We start from the raw sequence: 26,192 nt of genomic DNA on the forward strand, positions 1-26,192 counted from the left end.
GATTTATTATGCACAAACCAATATGTTTTAAAGTTGTCCCTTTACTTAAGTTCATTCTCTTTACTGCTGAGCACTGAGACAGGACAAGGCAGAAACTGCCCTACAGGACACCTGAAGTACCTACAGCCTGCTGATTAATTTGCACAGGCAAGACCATATCCTGGCATCTTCGTGTTGAATAATGTGACCTGAACGTACCAAGACTTGACTGCAGTTCTGCACAGAATACAGTTACATTAAATTAAATAGTTGGTAATGTTAAGAGTATGCTCCAATCTCTATACCTGTCATTTTAACCATGCTAATTCACATAATAACCTGTAAAAAGGAAAATACCAGATTTCTGCAAAAGACAGATCCTAACAAAATCTGTATGTCACAATCAAAGGTACGAAAAATTAACAAGCATGGCTACAGACCACAGTGTTCATTATGCATTACAAGCGAACAAGTAAAGTTTGAACATACTCAGAGGAAAAAAAATTACCATTCAGCATATTTTATGTACATTCCATACAAAGTCAGATTTATTTACCCTCTAAAATGATATCTAATGACGTTAATTTGGCAGTTTCAAAATCCTGCTATCATTATGGGTGAGGAAATCCAATTATGAAACATACTTTGCAATTTCTTTCTTGACAAATATAATCACATCGCATTATTTTGGTGCAGTTTGCCAATATGCTTCATTTAGAAGCCTCATTACAAATAAACTAAACTTACTGTACTCTAGCAGAAATATCAGCATAATATTTTGTTTCAGGTACAGAAGAAGGCAGTGTTCAGTCATCAAACATTTTTAAGTATCCGTGGCTTCTCCTGTTCTTCAGCTGACAGCTATTTTTGCACCTTGACAAGAATTACTGGGACTGAACTTGCTGCAGGGCAGTAGATTATTTTTTTTTTAAATCTAACAAGTGACAGATGCAAAAAAATTTCAGAAGATCCCCATTTAGTTCAATGCTTTTGATTTCAAACCGACCAACAGACATTTAAACAAGATTGCATCTTTAAGTGAACAGCAGTTGAAAGCCATCAAGAAACAGCTCTGAGGAGGTGCGCATTTGCCACTTCTGGGAATAACAGAACTCGGTCTTCACGACACTGAATTCCCACCTTACAATTCCCATTTGGAGCACACAGAAGTTCCCACATAGTATTTGAAAATAAAACAGTGAAAATAAGGTTTTTTTGGTTTCAATATTTAATCCAAACAGACACAGACACAATTTATAAAATTATTCTATTGCATTAAAGTTTTATATAGCATTTGACTCTTATTAATGGTTTTCCTTCAGTGTTTCATATATTCATATTTTAAAATATCTTTGCACAGTCTTTTGTGCAAGTACATGCTAAAAATCTGCAAATGCACACTAACACTAAACAGCACAAAAAATACATTCTGTATCCATTCATATGCAAATTTAAAACATTTCACTTGGCAGATAAACAATGAAAAGTTATTTTAAAAAAATCAGAAACTACAAAAATGCGCACATAAAAGTCTTCCCTTTTGGATTTTTAGTAAAATACTGCTCTGTATAAGATCTAATGAAAAATTCCAGTGCTTACAAAATACTTTATATCTATGAGAAAAACAAATGTGTAAATTTATACCTGTATGAATTAAACAATCACCTCATTAAAATATGAAACTGAAGTCACGGGGAGATGGCATAAGTCAATGCAGATGTCACATGTACCAGGACATGTAAAGCTGTAATTAACTGGGCACCAGGCAGTATCACAGAATATAAATATATACACTAAAACCCAGAGTCTAACACGATATGCAGCAGCTACAGAATTAAGTGTTTAACCAGCTACATAGATTAAATATAGCAGTGTTTTCAGAAGAGAGGGATGAAGTCTAGAAACAAGAAGCGATTAATAATAAAATCTGCTGTGTTTACTGGCGTTAGCAGTACAGTGTCCTTAATAATATGTTTTAATCTGCATAAGTTGGCTATCCAGGTATATAAAAATTTGGTAATTTTATGGAAATTCAGAATTTCAACTGAAATGACAAAATCCTTATTAATCATATCTGTTTAAGTCTGTCATGATGACACGTGTGCTCAAAGGAGACTAAATTTGGGGGATCAGGTGATGCAAGAATCTATGGCAGTTTAATCTCTATCACAGGAATTTCTAAAAAGACCTTGTCACTGACGATCAGGTAATTCATCTGGGACATGGGGACTGATACCTTTGTCTCACAGAATTTCATACAAACTCTTTTGAAATATTGGCATGAAAACATCCTGTGAGTATCACATTGCAAATGACAACAAATCACCAACTTGGGTCACTTTCCCTTCTTGGGATATGGCTTCTTCATTTTTTGAAACTAAGCAAATATAAAGAAAACAACAAAAATCAACGTATTTTTAAGATGGATATAAACTATTCTACAAGCTTTGTGGTACTAAATAAAACATTTTTACCTCTATTGGCCTTTTTATAGGATTTAAGTTGATTCTAATAGAGTTGAAAAGCAAGTCTACAGACTTGCAGATCCAACATGAAAACTGCTTGGGAGACAACAAAATAAATCACTGGAGTGTAACTTATTTCTCAGCTTTCCATTTTCAGAGGAAAAATATTTTTTCCTTGAATAATTAGAATAAAGAAGAAAAATGAAATTTAATCAGTGCCAATGAATAGTACCAACTGAGGCCTCAAATTCTTAGACTGAAGAGTTATCGTTAACATGAGTAAAATCGGTGCACATGGGCGAAAAATGAGCAGGTACCGACCTCTGAGCCTTCCCATTTTGTTCATGAACTAAGTACGATGTAATTACTTCCTACAACATTGCTCCCTCCAAAAATACAAGTCAACTTGGTATAAATATTGTTATGGAACTAGCAGTAATAGTTTATGATAACGAAACGACAACTTTGCTATGCAGAACTTCTATCACAAAAACAAAAATAAATACTAAAAGTCACCTAGCCATAAAAATAACATATCATAGAGGTTTCAGGGCACACACTACTGGAGGGAAAAGTGGATTCAGTAAGCATAATTTTGACAGCCATATTACACAGATAGACATCTTTAAACTTGATTTTATAATGTAGAAAATTTCAGGATATCACTGGCATTTTAGGGGACTTTGCAAACTGTAGTAGATATCCATGTTGCTTTATTACCAGAAAACAAAGAAATTTAATGCTTCCAGCTTTGAAGCAAACAAATAAAAACAAAAACTTTACCAAAGAAGTCTCTACTTTGTAAATATATTTTTATTCAAGACATCCTACAAATTGACCTCTTAGAATGAAATCTGCATCAGCAAGCACATCTTGCCATTCTGTTCCATCAGAGATATAGCAATACCTACTTTTGAAAGTTATAAAATTGTTTCCCTCTGGCATAGAATCTACTTCTTTAATAGAATTAAAGAAAATTTGGCAGTTTAACTGTAGCTAAGTTTTAGTTATACTGATTCATCTCAAAAGGACCCTGGAAAGCCAATATGAAAACTGCATTTAAATATTTTTTTCCTTTCCATCTTGTTACACTATTTAAAAATAAGCTAGAACACAAAACATCATGCTATGCAATATTTGATGCCCAACTTATTACTGCTCCATATCCCACTCAAAAAGCACAGCAATTCTGAATTAAGGTTGCCACTGTTATTGCTGCTCACCCAGTACAGTCAGTAAGCCACTGTTCAGAAACCTAGGCACAATGAATGGCATGGTAACCTTAACTCAGCATTTCCTGCTAATTTAGGTCAAAATAACTAAGTTTTAATGTCGTTTTCAATTTTCATAACTGAAATTCATAGTGAATAAAATGTATTTCATTCTATATTATACTTAAAGTGGCTGGTCTTTTTAGTAGAGCTTTCTGATTTTTTTAAATGATATAACATTGGGGGAAGAGTTAAAAATAAAATACACCTAGCTACCATATTTATTCTGCAGATTTTGGTGTGCCAAAATTGACAGCCAGCTTTCTTGACTTTCGCTTGCTGGAAGTATTTGGTGTTGATTTGTTACGAGGAACGCTTGGAGTAGCCACACTGTCTTGAAATGAAACAGAAGACTGAGCAGCTTGAGGAGATTTTAAAGGAGCTGAAGAATTATCTTGCTGAATGTGATCAGAAGACACTGGCTGTTCATTCTTTAGTGGTGCAGCTTGAGGGGAACTCTGAAACTCCTTGAACTCAAAGTTTTTCTTGCTAGCAGCCCTTTTTTTAGTTACCTTTAAATTAAATAAATATTATTTAAAAGAATGCATTCCTTAAAAAAAATTGCAAATATTCCACTATTAGAAAACATGCACAAAAATATTAAACATAATTTTCTAATACTAATCAGTTCTTCACAGTAGAGGTGTCGTATTCATCACATAGGTATAGTTCTACAGAAGTAGAATATTAAGATAAACCTGCCAAACTTACCTGTAGAGGTATAAACTGGTTGTGAGAACCAACTGGTATAGTTCCTGCAAGAGACACGTTTCCTGGATAGGAACCAGGATAATAGTGTTTGCCATGAATAGGCACTGGAGCTCCCCAGGACACTGGACCGAACATGTGAGATGATGGAGGTATTATATTAGCTGTGAAAATGAATATCTTTTAGCTCTCTTTCCTCGTAAAGAGCATATCAACTCCCCAAAACCCAAAGCATCCTAGTGACATTTCTATATACGTTCTCTCTCCAATAATGCCTTATTTTCTTCGTACTTGCTTGAAAATAGGTAGTTATTGATTTTTCAACAACAAAAACAATAAAATAACTACTAAACAGTTCTGCTTTTAGAGTACATCTAGGTGACAGCACTAAGCTGCTACATCTGTATTTCAGAGCACACATAAATTTGCATAGATTTTCACATCTTTAGCCAAGTGAACTATACTAGTCAGGGGAAGTTAAGATTGGCTATTAAGAAAATGTTCTTCTCCAAAAGGGTTGCTAGGCACTGAAACGCTCTCCAGGGAAGGGGTCAGAAGCACTGAGCCTGAAGTAGTTCAAGAAGCATTCAGACAGTGCTCTAAAGCATACGGTTTAATTTTTAGATGGTGCTGTGCAAAGTCAGGAGTTGGGCTCAATTAGTCTTTTGGGTTTCTTCCAACTCCAGATATTTTATGATTCTACCCTCAGGGGATGAAAGACGTAGCAGTTGCTGTGTGGGTTACTGGGATACTACAGTTGTGCTGACTAATTACAAGCAGTCAGGATGATACAAAATACAATTTACTCTGATACAAAATAGTGAAGACAGACATGCCACCAGGATTTGTAATGCTTGTAATTTAGCAGCATAATGTTTTGCAGTACACAACAGGATTGAGATGCGGCACTTCAGTGAAAGTTTCTTCTGAACAAATGAAACTACTAACGCCTGGAAAACCAAGCCTGAAAACCAATAAACCCACATAATTTTAAAAAAAAAAAAAAAAAACCAACAAAGGGATATCTTCTGAATTTTGAACTGTATCAGCTTTGAACTGACTACTTTTTTTTTTTTTTTTTTTTTTAAAGGAAAAAACACCTAGTAACATAATGGAGAATTACATTAAAAAGGAAAAGAAAGAAGAAACAAGAGTCAGGAGATGCATGATTCTCTGAATTGATTTGCATATTGATGAGAAGAGGTTCATGCACTGTTTTCCAAGCAGTTCAAATGTAAGACTACACTGCAAGATGACCAAAAACAAGGCTTTCTGAAAGGCACCTGTTCTCCTACAAAGAACTATTACAATTACAGGCAATCATGACAATACCTGAAATGCATACTAGTCAAATGCTTACCAGGGGGTTGGGGAAAGACTGGAGGAATAGATCCAGGTGGCACAGGAACTCCTAGTGGCTGGTAATTTGGAAACATCGGTGGAGGAAAAGGCAAGTTAACTCCTACAGAGCTCTTTGAAAAAATAAGCAAATGATGGATTACAAGCAGACCAATGCAACAGAGACAAATATCTTAGAAGATTCTTTGCTGTCCTCACCAAACGCTGTAAAGCAAATAGTGCAGCTTTCTCCTTTGCTTCAGCTTCAGAATGGCACTGCGGTCCATGAACCAACAATCCATTGGATAATTTGATGTGACAAACGGTCATAGTCTAGAAAAATGAGACAAGATTTTTCAGGGCATTTGTACTGCAGACAAACAGTGAGATGGAAACAGGGGCTTTATTGTTTGCTTTGAAAAAAATGGGAACAAAAGGAGCTAAGTTTTATTTTTAGATAGATTTCAGTACACAGTCCAGACGTTTAATAAAGGGCAATGGAAACCAAGCTGAGAACTTGAACTTTTGCAGAAAGTGAGTATTACCTGCGGTGTTTTCACAAAAGAGAAATCAGGCTGTGACATTCCAACAAGAGAACAAATACGAGAAAGTTCAGAAACAGGAGTAGACAATGTGGATTGTTGACCAACAAAAGGGTGACCTCCAGTTTCCAATGCTGGTGTACTCTGAGGGCCTCCAGTGCTATGAGGATTGTTCATATAAGCAGCTGATTAAAAAAAAAAAAAAAAAAAAAAAAAAAAAAGCTGTATCACAAATATTTCCTACAGTGAAAGAAGAGCAACTTTGTTATTAGCATTGCATGAGTCATATTTGTGGTTTTTTTCCTGGTATTTTCACATCTGATGAACAAAATAAGAGAGTATGTATAAAGTAATTATTAATGCTGAATAAAAAAGTAGAATAGAAGAATATGGATGTTTAATTATTTCATTCTGAAAACATATACTGAAGCATACTGAAACTCTCAATTACGTTGATGTCTAAACATACCCATTTTTTTTGTTTGTCTATACTGCAATGCAGCTCCATGGCAATCCTGTCTACCAGGGGAAGCAGGAACATCATTAGCCTGGGATTTTACTTCATTCCTTGTTTCCAGGTCAGAGCCATCTATCTTCAAAATTTCCTTGAGCATCTGTGTTCCTTTCTGTAAAAATAAAACAAACTCTTCAGGGACACGATAGCATTCAACCCTCTTATTTCATTCTGTATATTACAATCAAGTACCACAAATTAAATATTACAATCAATATTACACCAAATCTGCCTTTTTGTTTTTCTATCAGTTGCATTTTTAACAAAGCACAGATAACAGCATCTTTACAAACGTGTTCGTTAATTTTCTTCTAGAGTAGCTAATTAGAAGCTCATCAATACGTTCAAGAAGGCTGAAAGAGGTTTCACGGAGTTTCTCATAATAAAAGCATTGATGATAAAACAGCAGAAGCTAAAGTGCCACATAATGCTTCCTGCAGTACACAGACCATGGCAAATGACTGTGGTGATAGATGTTCTTCATTTGTAGCTCTTGCTTCCTTGGAAGAAGTCTGCACTTCATTTTCTTTGGAAATTTTCAAAGAAGCTAGAAGGCTTTCAAGTTCATTCTCCTTCTAAAGAGAAATTAAAAAAAAGTGTATCAACTTCATGTATTACCAGTAGATGCAGGAGGAAAGATGTTTTAGTTTGACATTAATTTTACACTCATTCAGGACTTTTTTTTTTTTTTTTTTCCCCTCTGAGTTTGGGCAGATCACAGCACCACTTGTTAGACTGGGAACAGACATCCAGAGATCATATAAAGTTTTGCACATAAAGAGCAAGCAATCTATGAAGGAATGATTGAAAGAACGATCAAGGTTAGTGGAGTTTGTCTGTTACAAACAGGAATTTGAGCACAAGTGAGCAGAAATAATGGAAACAAAACTAGGGAGAAACAGATACTATTAAAGAAGCACATGAAAATCAATATAACATCCTACCTTTCCACCTGTACAGGGACCATCACTTGCAGCCTTCTGAACTACAGGCACACTTTCATTTCTCTTCAGAAGTTTGACATTGTGCTTATTCATGCCTGCAAAATTCTGAAATAATACTGCAGTATTTATTATTGAATACTAATATTCCATTATTTATTATAATGCAATTGAATTTAAAACAAGCTAATATTCTTATTCAGTAAAATGTATTTTCCTATTACAATATAGCTTTTACCACCTGAGATGAATAGGAAAATCACTTGTTATCATCATCATGTTCCTAACGCTCTTAATTTTCTGTCTATAAAATCTCTCTAGAGAAAAAAGATCTCCAAAATAATGTTAATATATTAAAAAAATCAAATAATACGTCCTTAAAATGGTTACTCTAATCAGAGCATAGTGAAAAGACATGAAAACATTTACTCAGCATAGAATATGGGGTATAGTTGGGGGTTGGACTCGATGATCTCAGGAGGTCCCTTCCAACCCCTACAATTCTGTGATTCTGTGAATAAATTACCTGTTTGTTTGATATTTTATTATGGGGTTGACTTTCACCCCTTGTAAATCTGGAATCTTCTTTAACTACAAACAGAGAATAAGAATAAAAAACAGTCTTTAAGAACATTACAAAATATAAGAATCAAAACAACCAAACCAAAACCTAACAACACTATACTAGTACAGAGAGTTGCATTAATTTGAATGGTTGCATTATATGTCTCCAATTCATACTTTTAAGATTATTTGGTGTATGCTTTTTTTTATAGAGTAAAATACATGAAAACGAAGCACATGGTGACAATTTTATATTCTACAAACATGACTACTTGCAAGCATATTTTCAAAGCCAAAGTTTTTCTCGTTTGGCTGTTTCTCTGTTCGCTTTTTGTTTTTTCAGAATCACTTCAGAGGAAATTCAACATAATGATGAACAACTTGGTTTGAAGGGTTTGGGTCTAAACGTGGATTAGCTGTATACATGCACCAGTGACAGTACCTGACAACATGTACCAAATAGTGCTTGTATAACTGTAATGCCCTTTTACTTCCCGTCAGTAACTACAAAGACAATAGCCATTTCAATGGAAAACAGACAAAGCAACTAAGTTCTCTCAAATGAAGTTTTCAATCATAGTACTTACATTTTTTATATGGCTCCTGCTTTCTTTGCTGACTTCTAAAGCTGCCATCATTGAAGCCTGGCTTATAGAACTGATTACCAGATCCCAGCTTGATTTCCTGAGGTAGAACTGCACCCTAGAATTTCCAACATCAAACCTTAACAAGAAAGCTACTATATATCATTCACATAACATTTTCATTGCCTCTTTCCAGCTCTCCACATATCCTGTGCAACAGTAGTGTTGCAAATAAGTTCTGAGTCAAAATAACTGGTAAGTCCTTCCGATGTAATGAAATAATGTAGAGAATTAAGAATTCATACTTTGAATCCAGAGATTTGTTTAAGTGTATACACTTACCTTCTCATGTATGTTTTGCTGAACATGGTGAGACTTCCCAGAACCTTGCAATGATTGCCATATACTGCAAAATTCGTTGTCTTGCTTATTCTGTGCCTGACAAAATAAGAAACAATTATCCAATAAACTCAACAGCCTTAAACTCAACTTCTGAGCAGCTAGTCATATGCAAGGACATTCTGGAAACGCCTAGTTTAACAGTGCTCAGACAACAGAACTTCTCATACATTAGAATTTGTGGGTATTTAATGTGTGATGGGCTACAATATATTTACGCGATATCTTTTGCAGAGAACCACTTGCAGTTGTAATTGCAATGAGCCCAGCGTTGGAGATTGTTTTTCTTCGCTCACTTACAATTTTCAGAAGTTACTAACATAGAAAAGATCACTGACTACATTTGTATATATACACTATAATTGAATTCAGATGACAATTTGAAATGCTTTCAAAAGCATGTTCTCATATTGAAAATATGCTTTCATTTTATAAATAATGATTAACTTTTAAGGCCTTAACATGCTTATCTGCTTCATAACTTTACAGGTATACCACCACAAAACAAAAGGCTAGATCACAAACAATAACTCTTTTGGAAAATCATTTTGGAAAAAATGTGGTAACACAAGATTTTTTCATTTATGCAAGAAGCGGAACAAGTTCTGCCCCAGTCTGCACAGGGACTAAAACACCTTGGTTCTCTTACACCAGATGTTTGCATACGATGAAAAAGGACAGGTGCTGTAAACAGTGGCCAAAATACTAAAGGAAAAAGGACGCTCACTTTATTTTTCTGATTGCTACTCAGAAACGATCCTTTGTGGGGTGAGTTGAAGGTCCCTTGATATTCAGCCCTGAGATTGTAATGCTGTCTTCCATGCAGCTGCTAAATCAAGAGAAAACAGAAAACCTGAAGTGTGTCACCACTCCAAATTTTCTTTTGAATAGCACTCTTCTATACAATTAGAAAATACAATGCAATTCTTCTTTAACACATCTGTGCACATTTAATTACCCATTATGCTTATGTTTTTTAAAGTAACTTATTAAAAATGAAAGATTAATTAAACTGAACCCCAATTCATCTGTCATTTTTCCTGCTTTATTTCATTTCTGAAGTAATCATAACCAAAATACAAAATTAAAAAAAAAAAATCTTGCCTTTCTGAGCAGGGATACAAGTTTGGCCTACAGCAAACATTGAGGAACAGAGCATTAAGGAAATAACTGCACCTCTGCCAAACCAAGCTATTTGCTAAAACCAGCTGCAGCATCAATGCTCTGATCTGAATATTTGCCTTTTGGAAATCCAGCCAAAGCTATTCAAATAAAGCAGAAAATTGTCAGAAAAGAATGCCTGGTCCCTTTAATTACTGAACAAATTAATTTATCCAAGATAAGAGCTATTTTACTTCTAATACACTGACATGAAAATAATCATTTTTCAGTACCAATAAGGATAACATCCAAGGTTACAATTTAGCTTCCACGTAAAAAACTATGTATGTCCAAGTAGAAATGAAAGTAAAGTCTTACTTGAGTAGGAACAAAAAGGGAGCGAGGGGAATGGTTGAGGCCTCCCAGACGCACTTTTTGTGAGCATACAGATGTTAGATCAGATGCATATGAATTGTAGTTGTTCACTGCTGGCTGAGGTTTAACTATGGCCGTCAGTTTTTGATTCCCCATTTCTGACCGAACACCATGAGACAGGTTAATTAAGGCACTTGAGGGCAGACGATAACCTCTGGCAGGTGAGCACCTTAAATAGAGCAAATTTAACATTTATTTGATGTCATTTAAATGTTGACATTTCAATACATCTGATTTGACAATGCTGTTGCCTCTATACAAAAAGATGACTCAAGTTTGAGCATCAGAGGTTGAAAATCATACCCAATATTAAAATCTAGTACCTTTACATACAACATCAAACAAACATCACAACCCATCTTGTTGTGTTCCTCTTTGGCCTCTGGCTTTCAAATATTGGTTTTATACTGCATCTTTCAGTGCTAACCTCAATTTTTAAAAGAAATCGTTATATCATAATTCTGTATTAAGTATTTCTGTAAAAAATTGCATATATATGAACCAGAAAATAATATTCTTCTCCTGAGGTGAAAGCTAACGCCAGTGGCAGAACAATAATCTGAAGTCAAGAATCATTTAGTCAGTTTTGTATAATTCTTGATAGTAAAGATAATCTGTTCTACAGGACACGTTCTTGAAAGGAATAGATTGCGTTATGCACACTAAACACAGGGAATAGGCAAGATTTTCTTCTAATTTGTCTTAAGAAATTAACTTGTCTAAATGCAAAAAACCAAAACCAAACAGTAAAATGAATACTACTGAGTAAATTACTGCACTTAGACATTTACCTGCTTACTTAAACACAGAAGAGTTACTGCACTCTAAACTAGAAACATCAGTGATGCCTCCACCTGAAGAACAGTTGAAACTTTTAAAAGGCAGTCAGCCTAGTGCTCGAGTACCAATTTTTGATTGTTCAGAATCCCTTTTTCGGAGGAGCAGGTGATCACTAAGTCTGGTTTTTTAACTATATGTCAAACACACACTGATAATAACCTGTTCGATATATCTTTGTTTAAAAACGACATTCCAATCTAGCGTGTTATTCTGCCGGTTCATATCTGTCTTCTAAAAGTTAGTAGCTTTGAACAAAATCCAACTTAAACGCATTTCCCTTCATAAAAATTATTCCTACTCAAAGAGAAAAAGAAACGCAATTATAAGTATAATTGAGAAGTAAAGCTCAAAAAAAAAAAAAAAAAAAACCACTGGACCACTGAAACTGGAGGCCAACAATGAAATGGCTGTGGAAAAGGCTATGAAATCCTCTGCACAAACCTTATAGTTAGGCCTCCAAGGAATTCTTCATCAAACAAAACTTCAAAGAGCACATCTGTTTCTCTACTGGCTATAGAAAATGAAATAAAATGTCATACTATGTCCGTGACAAGTAGCAGTTTAATCTAAACTATGTCTTGTCAGTTATGCAGTAAATAATGAAAATAAGTCATTAGCTAAAAGAAATCCTTGTTGTTTAAATTAGGAACTTTATCAACAACAATTCAGAAATGCTTCCCCAGAGAAAGTCAAATATGGCTGCCCTGTTAAGATATACTTTGATCAGAAATACACTGAGCTTAACAACTTATCAACCTGACGATCGATCGATATTGCAGGTGATTTACAGCAGTGTATCACAGGTGTCAGAAACCACCAGCAAAATAGATGCAAGGCATTCTTTGCATTCAGGCAATGAGAAATGGACATCTTCAGCATTACCTTCAGTGATTATTTCATGCATAATGATAGATTAAGACCATGTTAACAATTTCTATTATAGATCTCAAATTTTTACACCCCATCTGCTTAGGTAAATCCTTTTGTTTACCTGAAACAGACAGTCCTCTCATCAAAGAAATTGTAAACCCATGTCACTTAACAGAATTCAAATATCATAAAGTAAAATCCAAATTAAAAAAAAAAAAAAAAAAAAAAAAAAAAAAGAGACAAAATCATACGTGATAAAATTGTACATTCAATGAAATGCTCCTATTGTTTTTACTCTTTTTTTAATTTCAGTTAGTTCTTTTTGCAGCCTGTGTTCTTTCTCACTGAACTCAATGCTTTCTTCATTTTAAGAGGGAACCAAGGGTAAGTAATTTCATATTCAAAGTACAGCTGCATAACACATGAAATTAAAAAGGAATACCTGTAGATTTATTGAACAGTAAATAGTGGCTTCAAGTTGCATATCTTTCATAGGTGAGAAATACATATGTTTACCACTATTATAGAAAAAAAACCCCAACCCTTCTATGAAGCTTAGTTTCACATCCCTAGCTTAACTGTTATAAAGCTATGATGCTACAGTTAGGAAGAAAATATTACCTCCTTTAATTCCTATAATGGTACCTCGAAGACCAACTGGTACAGAGAAGTTCTCCCTTACATTGACAACACGGTCAAACAGCCTATACTCTGCATCTCTATCTGGAACAACTCCATTCTGCTGTTCTAAAGGCTGAAAAGTATAAAAAAGGGATTACAATCAAAACACATCTATAACTTGAAGCACACTACAAAACAAACTCAGAAAACAGACAAAACATAGAGTCCTTTCCATCCAGACACAATGCAAACAATTTTTTAAAATTATTTACTGCAACTCTCACTGCTTGAGGAACAGCAGCACTGTGTGTGATTTAAGACAAACCAAGGGCACCAGTTTAGACAATCTAAAACCACCAAGTGTATCATGCCTGTATGAGTAACATAGGTGAGTATCTGAGAAATAGCAGGGAAGATGAGCAGCTGATCATATATCAAGAACCTAACAAAAAGGAAAACAGGGAAGAGGAGACAAATGGAAAGTGCATTTCTTTATACAGCCCACGAGAAATGAAAGTCTGAAAGTCAGAAGAAAGAGAAGAACTGAAGTTACATGAGTATATGTACGTGAATGAGTTTGTAGTTAGCAGAAACCTCTCTCCTTTTAGAGAGAGGCTGCCACTTCAACGCTGATTTTCTAGGAGGCATAAGAAAATCTATTGTCCACAAATACTGTTGTAAAATTCTGCTTTCTGAGAATTGAAAAGCTGAGTTAAAGTAACGATGATCTCAACAACATTCATTTCAAACAAAATCAAAAATGTTTCATCTCACTTACTCTATACAGCAAATGGGGTTTCACAGTTACTCGCACCTTCTTGTTGCTCTTTCTCTGCTAAAGGAAAGGTAAAACAAAACATGTGAAGAAATAATGTAGAGTTCTTTGTGAAGAAGGCTGCTTTGCGAGACCTGTACAATTAAAGTTGGTTAAACCTCATTTTTAAAATATGACTGAATATTTTTGAAGAGCTTGCATTGTCTAATTCCAGAACTCACATCAATTCATGTCCCCACATGTAATTTCAAAGAAATCAGCCCATTTCTTCATCTATCTTTGCCTTCACCTTTGGGCTTTAGTAACTCCTTTGGCACCTTTTTTGATCTGTGGTGTTGAGAAAATAGCTTTCTAATTTTCCTCTCTAAACAAGTTTTCACAAAAGAGAAAAGCAAGGGAAAAAGAGCTAGTAGTGTACTTGGAAACAGCACTTCAGTTAACCAGAATGTATACTGATGCCTGTTCCTTTCTGAAAAAGCAGAGTTCAGAGTACAGCCTATCGCTGTAGAATTACCTCGAAAATAGTGAGTCAATTAGGAAGATCAAGAAAGACCTCCTCTGAATTCCTGTGTCAATTTATATTGCAAATTCAGATTTTACATTATGTTCTATATTCTTTTTTTTTTTGGAATGACAAGTAATCTCCCAGTTGCTTATTCTAATTCAAGACCTTGGAAAATAACAAGCAATCAGTTTTTGGTTCATCACCGCTGACAGTGGCACTGAGCTGCATACCTTGCATTTTTCTATTTCCTCTTCAATTTTCTCAACAATAGCTGCATCCAAAATTTGCAAGTCACAAGATGAGCGAGATAAAGCAGAGACAGGATGTGCCTTCAACCAGGCAACAATTTCTTGAACTTTCTCAGCTCTAAATAAAAGAGCAAATGAATTTAAACCTCTCAAGTATATATACATATACACATATACATATATTATATATATGCACACACACACGGCATTTTAAGAGGATTCCTGACTTTAACACTGAAGTATTGTGATATACGCACAATGCTTGTACACATTCATAACTGATCTAAAAGTGCTCTATGACTTAACAAGAGACATTATAAGAATCAAGCCTAACTGAATGATGCAGTACTGTTTCAAACTTACAACTTTAAGTTTTGCCTCAACAAAAAAGAAACAACAACAACAACAAAAAACCCAGGAAGTTAAAAAAGAGTATTTAATAAATTATGTTTGCATTTGAACAACAAACTGTGTCCAGCTGTAATTAAAGATTCTGCACTAAGTTCTCACAGAACAGTAAAGAAGAACTTCAGGGCATGCCTCTGAATGTAAATGGAACACAAAGCTGAAATTCTTATGATTGAGAAGTCCATGAATACGTCTCACTACCTAACAATAAAGGTTTGTTTTTTTTTTTTTAATGTTATTATACTGCATCTGGAATGAAGGTTGATCCCTGTCTTCCATGATGCCGACTGAATAAATACTAAAATTTGCACCCAGATTTAAATAAAAACATGACCTTAAGCACTTAAAATAATTACTGCTTATTTTCCAAAAATGAAAAAAAAGTGTCACTACTTTGCAAATGACACATACTGAAGTTAGCAATAAAAGCAGACATTTTGAAGCAGCCACAAAAAGCTACGTGTCTCATTTATTATTACTCTTGGCATAGGAGTGTGACAAATACTTGGAGTCCACAACTGAAAAGCACAACATTCTGATCATTTTTACAGACCAATCACTGACCATCATGCTGCTCAAGGAATAGCACTGTTTCAGCTACGTAGCTGCCTCCACGAACTTCAGTACTGCCAGCCTTAATGCTTATTAAAAAGAAAAAAGAGGAGATGGCTTACCCATTCTCATCCTCACCAGGCCAAATGTCATCTTCATAGAATATATCTTCCTGGCTATTCTTGGCTATATAACTGAACAGTTCGGGGACCCTAAACATTGAATAAAATGAGGGGAGATTTAGTTTCATGTCAGCAGACAAACCAAAAAACTTCACTAAAATAAACTTGGGTGGGATTTGAAACTTCTGGATTCTGGACAAATTACTTTTGAATTTCTGTTTACTTGCTAAATACAAGCTACTGACAAAATTCTTCTATCCTCAACTATGCTTCTCCTTAGAAGGAGAAACTACTGGAAGGAGAATATTGGGAAGCAGAGGATTTCATCAAGCAACCACAAAAAGCCAACTCTTCAGTTCTTAGAAGACCTATGCCCAGAGTACAAAAAATCATATGACTGTCATGCAGTTGGATAGTTTAGATCAAGTTCATATCCAGCATTTACCTTTCTAAATACTCTGCAAGTAGCTGTTCAACTGCAGAAGAATACATCCACTCATTTCCAACTTTCTTAGTATAGCCAGGAACTTCTTCATTTTTCTTATTGAACTTGAGGTTTAGCCCCACATTTGCTTTGTGATCTCCATGAGGACTAGAAAGAAAAAGAAGTTAATTAGCTGGCAATAACATGTGTGTAGGCACACACACACACACACACACACACACACACACACACAATCTTAAATCACAGAAAAGCAATGTTCGTTGCAGGGTTTAGTTGTCAGCACTGCAACAACTGTAAATACTACAGGACTTCAGCTGTGCTCCTTAAGGTAAAGGAGTATTTTATCATTTGCTCAATAGATTGATCATTTACCATGATGTACAAGGACGTCCCTGAACAACCAGGGGAACAAACCTACATATTTTGCCATAAGAAGATGTTCATATACCATGTTCAGCTGTTCCTGGAAACTATAGTTCAGAGAACTATAATGATTTCTTCCATTACAGATTTTAAGCAGCTTTTGTCTTAATTAGTACGATTTTTAAATGTAATGAAGTACGATTATTTTTCCTTTATACTCGCAGAAACCATAAGTACAATGAAATTGGATCCCACTTCACCTTTTCATTCTCAGTGCAGCAAAGAGAACGCGTGCTGTTTATCCTACACGGAAGGATTCGTATCAAATCAAAACTCATTTCTCCAATTATTCGATAAGGTTCTGAATACAGTGACTTAGTGGCTCCTTTCACATTGTAAAAAAAGATTTCAAGGAGACTTAAGTTCTACCTAGATAGGTGCTCAACTAGAAAAAAGTATTTCAGTCTAATGATCTAGTTAGATTTTACATTAAATGTTAAAAATCAAATTAAAAAAACACAATGTCCTGCAGTTCTGCCTGAAACAGAGAAAACGTTGTGAAAATACCTGGAATCATGAACTCAGAACAATGCCTTTATCTGTGAATGCAATAATAGAAAGCCAGGACCCTTATTTCACATACCAAGATTATCACTTCCTTGAGAGAAGATTCCTCCAAGAACACAAAGACACAGCAGCTCTACATGATCAATGCAGATTTCTGGCTTCTATAGCCCAGAAGAGATATATTCAAAACATGCTTTTTTCAGGTACTTAGATGAATTCCACGCTTTCTATATGTAAGCAGCTTCCCAATACTCTGGGATCCTTTTTTTGTGTGATGATCAAACAAGCATTTAGACAGTGATACAAACTAAGCTCATCTTTTAACAACCGATTGGCACATCTCACTGTACAAACATGCTGATGAGTGTTCTTTTGCACCTCTGAACTGCACACAAGCAATAAAAAAGAATTTTATCAGGGCAGAAGAGATTTAGCCAATTCTGCTTCCCAGTGCTGTTCCCGTAACACCTTTCCAGTTCTTCAGATCCATTACGTGTTTATGGAAATTGATGAAGCTGTGATACTACTGTGTCAATACATTTGGTGCACTAATTTCAAAGAGGGACAGAAGATGGCAGCTTTTTATAGGATGACCCAACCTCAGTCTGTTCTCATTTTTAAACATTGCTTTTTCTGTAAAAAAAGAGCTTAATATTACTCAATTATTAACCAGCAGTTAGAAGCCTGTAACCAAACCAGAATCAATCTTAGCCACAACTGAACTGAAGTATGTGGCAGTTCAAATCCCAGCTTCAGTTAAGCAAATAGGTAACCAGGAAAGTCAATTTATATCTCTCTGTAGCACTCCAATTAAAATAAATATAAATTAACAAGATGTTAATTTATAACATTATAAGGTCCCCAGGGAGACCTTACAGCTGCCACAGAGTGCCCTCAAGAGTTGGAGAGAGACTCTTTTATTTTGGAGTGCAGTGACAGGAAAGGGTGCCAATTTTAAGCTAAAAACCAGTAGGTTTAGATTAGACTTCAGAAAGAAATTCTTCACTATAAGGTTAGTGAAAGGCACTGGAAAAGGTCATTCAGAGAAGCTGACATGTTCCATTCCTGAAAGTGCTCAAGGCCAGACTGACAGGAATTCTAGGCAGCCAGATCTAATAGATGGCATCCCTGCCCGTGACATGGGCACTGGAACTAGATGATCTTTTAGGTCCCCTCCCACCCAAGCCATTTTATTATTCTATGTTTATGACAAGACGAAAAGCCATTGCATGTGAATTTAATTTACAGCCAATATACTTCAAAGTTTCACATCACACATCAGTTCTATAGTTTGAGAATAAAAACAGCATGAAAAACATAGCAAAGAACTGTAAAATAGTGTCAGAATTTACAAGCTACCTTACAGGCAAAATACATTAACAGGTTTGTGTATGAACTTACTTCTTCTTTGATCCTCTTCCAATAAAGATACTCCCTGTAAATCTGGAGACTAGATATCCACTTACTCCAAGACGGCTGGCCAAAACGTACGCAGGATTGTACTTCACAGCGTATTTCTTTAAAACAAACAAGAAAATATTTAAGGATAAGGATTTTCATATAAAGGGCAAATGAATAAGAAGGAAGCATTTTTTTTTTGGAAGATGTTAACGATTGTACAATTTATTTTAAATGGTGTTTAAGCTTTTACCACAAGACGAGGACTTACATGCTGATTCTGTATTAGACGATCAAGCTGAGGTTCACATGGAATACTGAAAACTACACGAATTCTACCTTCTGGCATCACATCACGTGAATCTTGAACCTTGCAGAGAAATGCAACACAACAGAAATGTAACTTAAAAACAGCAGTTTTGGGATTCTGGCCCAGAAGTCTACTTTATAGTTAGGATAGTTTTGCTGAAGCATGCACAGAGATGCCTTGGGATTCATCATCTTTTCCTGACCTATGCAGTACTTTGTCCCAGAGGTAATTAAACAGCATTAAAGCAAAAGAATCCAGGATAGAAAACAATCATTGACAGGACCTGCACGTGTTGAAAATCATTCCTCATAAATGAAAATATCCTCCATTGAAGCTACACTACTTTACCTCCATAATGTCAGGGACAGGAAATAGCAGAAGCACCCTGTATTTTGACTAACCATTGGGAATATTCCATTTAAAATTTCAGCTACCAAAATAACCAGTACTGCCACACAACGTCTTAGATCATTTTAAGCTTTCAAGTAAGGAAATATAGGGAAAAAAAGCAACAAACATGGAACTAACTTCGCCCATGCAGCCATAGTATGGAGATCCCAGCATAAAGGCTGTACTGCCAGGCGGAAATAAATCATCCAAAGTTTTGATGTTCGAAAAGCGCGAATCAAAGGCTCTGATATCCTACATGAAAAGAGAAAATTGATAATATTAAATGTATCATCCAGTTCCAGCAGAATCATTAAGAAGTTTCATACAAACAGATGCTTATTCTAAAACTCTATATTATAAAATCTGAAATGATTCAAAGGCAAAGAAGGTAGTGCTGTATTACAAATGCTGGTTACACAATCAATTGTGTACCTTGTAGCACAGCACTACAGCATTGCCTGCAAAATATCAATAGCTATAAAAGTCATTTTTTCAGACAGATCTCTGCTTTGCAATAAGGCCCCACATTTTGTGACACAATACTTTCCTAAGTACATTATTGCCTCTTACATACCAAATGACATTAATTGAAGATGCTTATTTTTGTTCATTCTTTTGCATAGAAAGTGTGCATGTTCCTCCCCCACCTCAATGGAGTAAAGAACTATGTGCAAGAAGATACTGAAGTTATATATTTACCTTGACAACAGTTTGGTAAACAAAAGGAAGAGCTTGTTTTGACCACTGCTTCTCCAAATAAACTTGACCATTTTGGTTTAGTTGATATCTATTACCAGTGAGTAACTGAGCATACACAACTACTGATGTCTCATGAATAATTATTCCTTTTCTTCTCTGATAACTGAACACAAAATAGAACATTAAGTTTGATTACAACAAACAGAACCTCACCAAGATGGTGGAATTAATTTCTTAAAATAAAAGTAACTCTTAACACAGGGATTTTAATGGTTTGTTTCCCACTGTATAAAAAGTACCCAGAACAAACAGCTTCACCAATTGCTTACCCATCGCTGCACAGCCATCAATATGTAGCTGAGTTTGTTGAACACATTTTACCTTTACAGTGGAGAGTAGTTAAGACAGTTAAATTCAAATTACAGGTAATAAAATGGCAAGATGTGTTCTGTTGGGCATCCACACTCTAGAAGTGAGAACTGTATTCAGACTTAACAATGTTAAGCTCTTGAAATTATATATTGCTATTATATGACTCCATTCTACATACTTTCTACAACTGAAGATTACTAAAATTGGAACAGAGAACTGACTGGGAGAGTAAACACTGATACTCATTTATTGAAAATTCTTTTGTAACAACTTCTAATTTTGAACACTCCGTAATTATCTCCATATATTCTGAAATTTCAACATATGCTTTTTAAACTTTTAAAAAATTTGTTTTTTCCAGTGGACCATTAACATGCATTGTTATAAACACAGCAGCTCTTCTCTGCCTCTTAAATATATGCTAAGGCAACAAAACATAGCTAAGCTACAAAATACAAAGTTACACTTTGATTTTCAAAGTTACTTACTGCTCTGAAACACCCTGAACTTCTTTCAGCCACATGCTTTGTTCCTTATCTCCAACAAAGGTCACCTTAGTTGGGGGCACTGCATTTCCCATGTAGAGTTTCTGTGTTCCATGTGGTTCTTCCAAATAAAACCTTGAAAATTATGACAGATATGAATGTAATCAAATAAGACAACTCTAGGCATAACCAACCACAAGCAAAACTTAAATAGTTAGAAATTATTTTCTAAAGACATGGAAACCTTGCAGTTTTACCAGCTCCTTTTACAACAGGCCACACAGTATAAATTTTATAAGAAATACCAGTGCACGTGCTGAAAGGAAGATTGCATAGAAATGTCCTCTTCTACATTACTCAATATGGATTTCCACATGTACATTTTTATTTCACAGTTAAGATTGAGCTCTCCAAAAATTTTAAACCTAGAGTAAAGTATTGAAGAGCTGAACTTCTACACTGATAACCAAATCTCAGAGTGATATACAAAGATTCCTCCATCAAAGAGTGTTTGATAAATCTGGAGTAATTTGCTGTTAATAAGTATTACAACAAAATCAAAACTTGTACAGCCTAGTAATCTTCTTCGGAATGAAAAAAATGAAGAAGGTAATTAATTATCTATGGAATATATCTTACTTAGTTTCTCCATCTGACACAGCAACAACTCTGGCTTCCTCAAGGTGCGGCCAATTAACAAAAACCACCTTTCCAAGTACCAAACTGGCAACATTCTCCACTGTCTGAAAAAAAAGAGAAGTTACTGTCACTAATTTTTTTTTTTTTTTTTTTAACACATTCAAATTGTTTCTTGAAAACATTTTCAAATTGCTTTTGTAAAAAGAATGGCTCTAGTTAGCGAACTGTTCTCTTCCACAACAGAAGACCTATTTTACCTTACTGTGCTGTAATAGATACTACACATAAGGTGATTAGAAATGATGAAGGGAATCATACTTTCTACCATTTAGGAAGAGCATCACATTTCAAATGTGTGTCTTTGTATTTAGTGTATGTCAGTCATAGGAACGGGGCTGATGTCCATTTCTGGTATATATTTCCTACTGTGGTGTTGGTTTTTTTTGTTGTTTGTTGTTATTGTTGCTAAATCACTCAGAAACTGACAATATGAGCTTAGTAAAATACTTTATACAACAGACTCAACTTCTATATTTCTCAGAAGCACTTCTGTCCAGGACTTTCATAGCATCTGTAATTTTAATCTCATTCTCTTTATCCATTAGTTTCAGCTACTTATTAATCTATTATTTTTGCATGTTTAACTCTCTGCAGTCTGTCTTAAGTACTTACTCCTCCTATTCACCACAAAATCCTACTTTGCTCTTTAAACTTTTCTGTTTTCCAGTATCTATTTATCAAAAATTTTCTAACTTTTTACTTCCATTTCTTTTCCTGAATTTGATATTGCTACTTGGTATTTTTGATTATGAATTAATATTGTCCTGTGAAGCATTTTCTAAAAATATTTTTTGCTTCTTAATGTCTCTGCATCAACTCTTTCCTCCATAAAATAGCTTCATTTACACAGAAAGCATAAGCCTGCTTTGTTACTGAGGAGTCTGATAAAAAGAGCCTACCTGTGAACATCTGAAGGTGACCACAGAGAAATGTTGGAAGTTTTATTAAGGCATCCTACATAAAATACTCTTAAGATAGGACGAAGTCAAACCTTTCAGCAATTTCTCAAAATTTGAGGCTGTTCTCTACACAAATTTAGCATTTTAATGCTAATGAACTTCATTTTTTTTTATTACTGACTCCAATAGCCAATGAAGGCTTTTCTCTGGAACTAATATAGTACATGTTTTCAATGATCTGAAAGTTATTTTGAAAACAAATACTGATAGTATTATCAACTAACGGACTAAACTTTGAGCTGGCAGGTATTTATTTCAGCAATTAGTTCCATGGCCTTGAGCATTTATCTGTATTTCACATTCCCTTTGATTAATCCAATTTAAAAAGCTTACACAGAAAGCTCACCCTGAGATCAAAGCCTTACTAATTACATGAAGTTTTTTAAAAGAAAAACTTTAGTAAATGTATGCTGGATTTTTTTTTTGGGGGGGGGAGGGGGAATGAGGGGGGCAGATTGGTTTTTCTAGTTTCTTTTAAAGCAGAACACTTACTTGCTCTTTTGAGTTCTCATCAGTTAGGATTTCTAACATCATGTTTTCTCCATGGCTGCTTTGCTGAAACACTTGTACGCCACTTTTTTTAAGATAGAACTGGACAAGAACAAAAAAGTACATAAAACTTAACTGAAATCTGACATAATAATCTATGAAAAAGAATAGAAAACGTCAAACAAAATAAAATAATTTACCTTATGTTTAATGTGCTTTAAGGTAGGAAATCCACAGAAATACAATGCACTCTTGTTGATTTTAGTTATTTTGTTGTGGGTGATTTCTACTTGCCAAGCATCCAAAGGTATCGTTTTGTACCTAAAAAGCGAGTTGCACAATGTTTGCTTATATAGGCTGACCTCTGACTCTATAACCTCTCATTACCCTTTCAAACCCTCTAGGAACTCTACTTGACAAAAGCTTTGAGTTTCCTGTAAGATGCCAAGTAATTTAAGCTACTTGAAATCTAGACAAATGACTTGAAACACATACCACTTCTGCAAAGACACTACCTGAAAACAAAGGAAGAACATAACTTCCAGCCACAATCACAATCTTGCTATTTTAATTCACAGCCATTGTCAAATTCCAAACTAACAATAGTTATGTAAGGTATAAGTCATCTTCACAACTATTCAGTTTCCACCAAGCGTAAACTTGCAACAAGCATTCATCCATCAATTTATCTTACGTTTGGTTACTATTAAGGTTGTATTTCTACTTAATCTTGAAAGCTCCGCACGTGTTAAATGAAGTGAACTGCTTGCAGTGATTGGAAAAATGGAAAAAATGCTTGTATTCAACGCTCTGCACTGGATTTAAATATTTACCATGGTTTACAAATAGTCTGAAATCAGTGTGTCAATAAATCACCACATCTATCAAATATTTGTACCAGTTTTTCCATCTTCCACATCATAAAATATTTGAGTAATTCTCCAGAAAGGATTCTTTCTGACTATTATTGGTTCATCTCTTTTGCCAGGCAACACTTGAAGAAATTACCATCCTTTCCACAACAAGTGATATCTAATGCAACAATTCTCATATTCCAGTCTATGTACCTCCACAAACAACTTCTGGCTAAAATGCAACCTATTAACTACTTTCTAACTACTTTCAGACTACTCCAAAAAAGTTATGTCCTCATTACCTGGTATGGCATCTTTCTATGGAGGGAAATTTCTCTGGCCAGGGTGACATGTACTGGAACTCTGCATCTTTGTCATACCAATACATTAAGCAAGCACTATGAACATTTCTCTGTTTCTCCTCTTCTTTTAGGCACTTATTACATGATTCCATGGCTTCCAGCAGTCGTTTCTAAATTTAAGAAAAATGTGCATACGTGAAACCAGCAACAGAGTTTAGCACAGATGTGTACACCACAGAAGTGGATATCTGCATTTTTCTAGTTAATGTGTTCATTGTCTAAGTGCAGCCTTTCCTTCATCACGCTCCAAGTCCAGAATGAAAATAGGACAATCACAGAGAATAAGTATTTCCTTTTCTGCAAACATGTTTCCAAAATGCTAGCCGTATTTTGCTTCATAGGTTTAGCAAGAATACTAGAAAGACTGTAGAGGCTATCAAAAAATTCTGCAGAGTACTATTGGAAAAGGTTAAAATCCTTCAAGTAACAAGTTGGTTCTGTCAACTTATCACTGCACACTATGAAAATGCAAGGCACACACACTGAACTACAAAAACCGAAAGACATGTACCACCACTGGAACAGATAGCTGATCTGCACTTTTATTTCCACCCCCTTACTTTGATATACTCAAATTTAGTCTGACAAAATATATGACAATAATTCACGTACAAGAACAACATACACGATATTGTTACCCTACATGTAGATGGAAAGTATTTTATTGCTGTGCTTTTAACATTCTACTGCTCAATTTGTACTTAAAGTCTATTACATACTGCTCGTTGCTGGTGCTCAGGTGAAAGATTTTTTTTGACAACAAACTGTTTGGCTTTTTTTTTTTTTTTTTTTTTTTGCCTCTGTGTGCATCTACCTTTTATTTTACTCATAGACACCTTAAACTTTTGTGCATATTTGGCTATAGAAATATTTCCCAAAAAACTCTGAAACTCAGTGTCTGAATACTTCATCAAAATATAAGACCAAGCAACAAAAAAGCCCACACAATTCTTACATAGGACATTCACCACTTGTGACTTCATCTAGCTTTCACCACTAGGATGCAGATTGTTTATCCAAGGTCTTAGCAGACACTCAACTTCCATTTAACTGTATTTCACTTAAACTCCTCATAATTAATCTACAGATTGATTTATTACAAAGCTCTCAGCAGACACTGAAATAGTTTACCTCATCAATAAATGGGATTAATACCACAGCTTCCCATTCTTGCTGTTTTCCATTCAGGTCAGTTTTAAAGTCCAGTGGATAATATTCTATAATAGGAGAATCTTGACTAACCATCAAATGCTAGGAAAATATAAAAGAAGAATTAAAAAAAGTAAGAGAGAATTCAACACTAATACTAGGAAGAAATATAAGAAACGTAGCATGAAAACAACTCCAAGCTGAACAGCAGTTAACTTTTACCATTTAACTGTCCTACTTAAACCATCCATCAAGTTTAAAATTTCATTTACTAGTTTTAAAGTGTGCTATGAATAATAATAAATATTTATTTTATATTTAGAGGTTGTTTATAACTAACAGTATAAATAAAAATGTCAAGATGTACATGAAAATAAAGCAGACAAAAATCAGCAAACAACAGATAAATGCAACTTAGTTCTAATGATACCTGGTAACATCTAGGTAACAGATCTTTGCTAGCTGCTGGCAGTACAGCAAGAAGCTGCTCAAATGGCATGAAAGGTTTTCCCAGTTCAAACTGGATTTTGAGTTCACTGATGTTGCGAATATCTGACAGATAAGGTGCATAATGATAAGGATAATACCTGTGGGAACAAAAATCCTACATTACACAAATTAATTACAGTACAACAATATTCATAGACGAGAAATACACAGAACCCTATTAAATGGTTCCAGCATTTAAGGTGAAATGTTGTTCCACCCTTAAATGGTTTCTCATTTACAATTTTTCTTACCAACTCCAAGACTGAACTCCATGGTAATAATAATGCAAAATCCATTGTATTGCCTGGACGTAACATTCAGCTTGGTCAGCCAAGAAATCACTTAAAAGAAAAAGATAAATGCATTTTTTTCTTATTTTT

General features: G+C 34.8%; 1 protein-coding gene across 1 annotated transcript; it reads right to left on the reverse strand.

Annotated features, from left to right (window-relative positions):
* Positions 1-3,936: 3,936 nt before the first annotated feature.
* LOC306949880 (5'-3' exoribonuclease 1-like) lies at positions 3,937-26,085 on the reverse strand (the record flags this gene model as incomplete). Its single annotated transcript, XM_079539929.1, has 29 exons — positions 3,937-4,227; positions 4,427-4,587; positions 5,784-5,895; positions 5,981-6,094; positions 6,307-6,488; positions 6,773-6,929; positions 7,267-7,392; positions 8,285-8,349; positions 8,910-9,024; positions 9,249-9,344; positions 10,785-11,010; positions 12,123-12,192; positions 13,173-13,305; positions 13,951-14,007; positions 14,683-14,818; positions 15,783-15,872; positions 16,228-16,374; positions 18,559-18,674; positions 18,827-18,925; positions 19,394-19,507; positions 19,955-20,117; positions 20,815-20,946; positions 21,451-21,554; positions 22,962-23,060; positions 23,159-23,279; positions 24,115-24,284; positions 25,306-25,425; positions 25,754-25,875; positions 26,064-26,085. The coding sequence occupies 29 exons, from the start codon at positions 26,083-26,085 to the stop codon at positions 3,937-3,939; spliced, it is 3,660 nt and encodes a 1,219-aa protein (XP_079396055.1).
* Between the last annotated feature and the right edge of the window lie 107 nt (positions 26,086-26,192).

This window comes from Tetrao urogallus, assembly GCF_951394365.1.
Source record: "Tetrao urogallus genome assembly, chromosome: 9".
In the NCBI taxonomy this organism is placed as follows: domain Eukaryota; kingdom Metazoa; phylum Chordata; class Aves; order Galliformes; family Phasianidae; genus Tetrao; species Tetrao urogallus.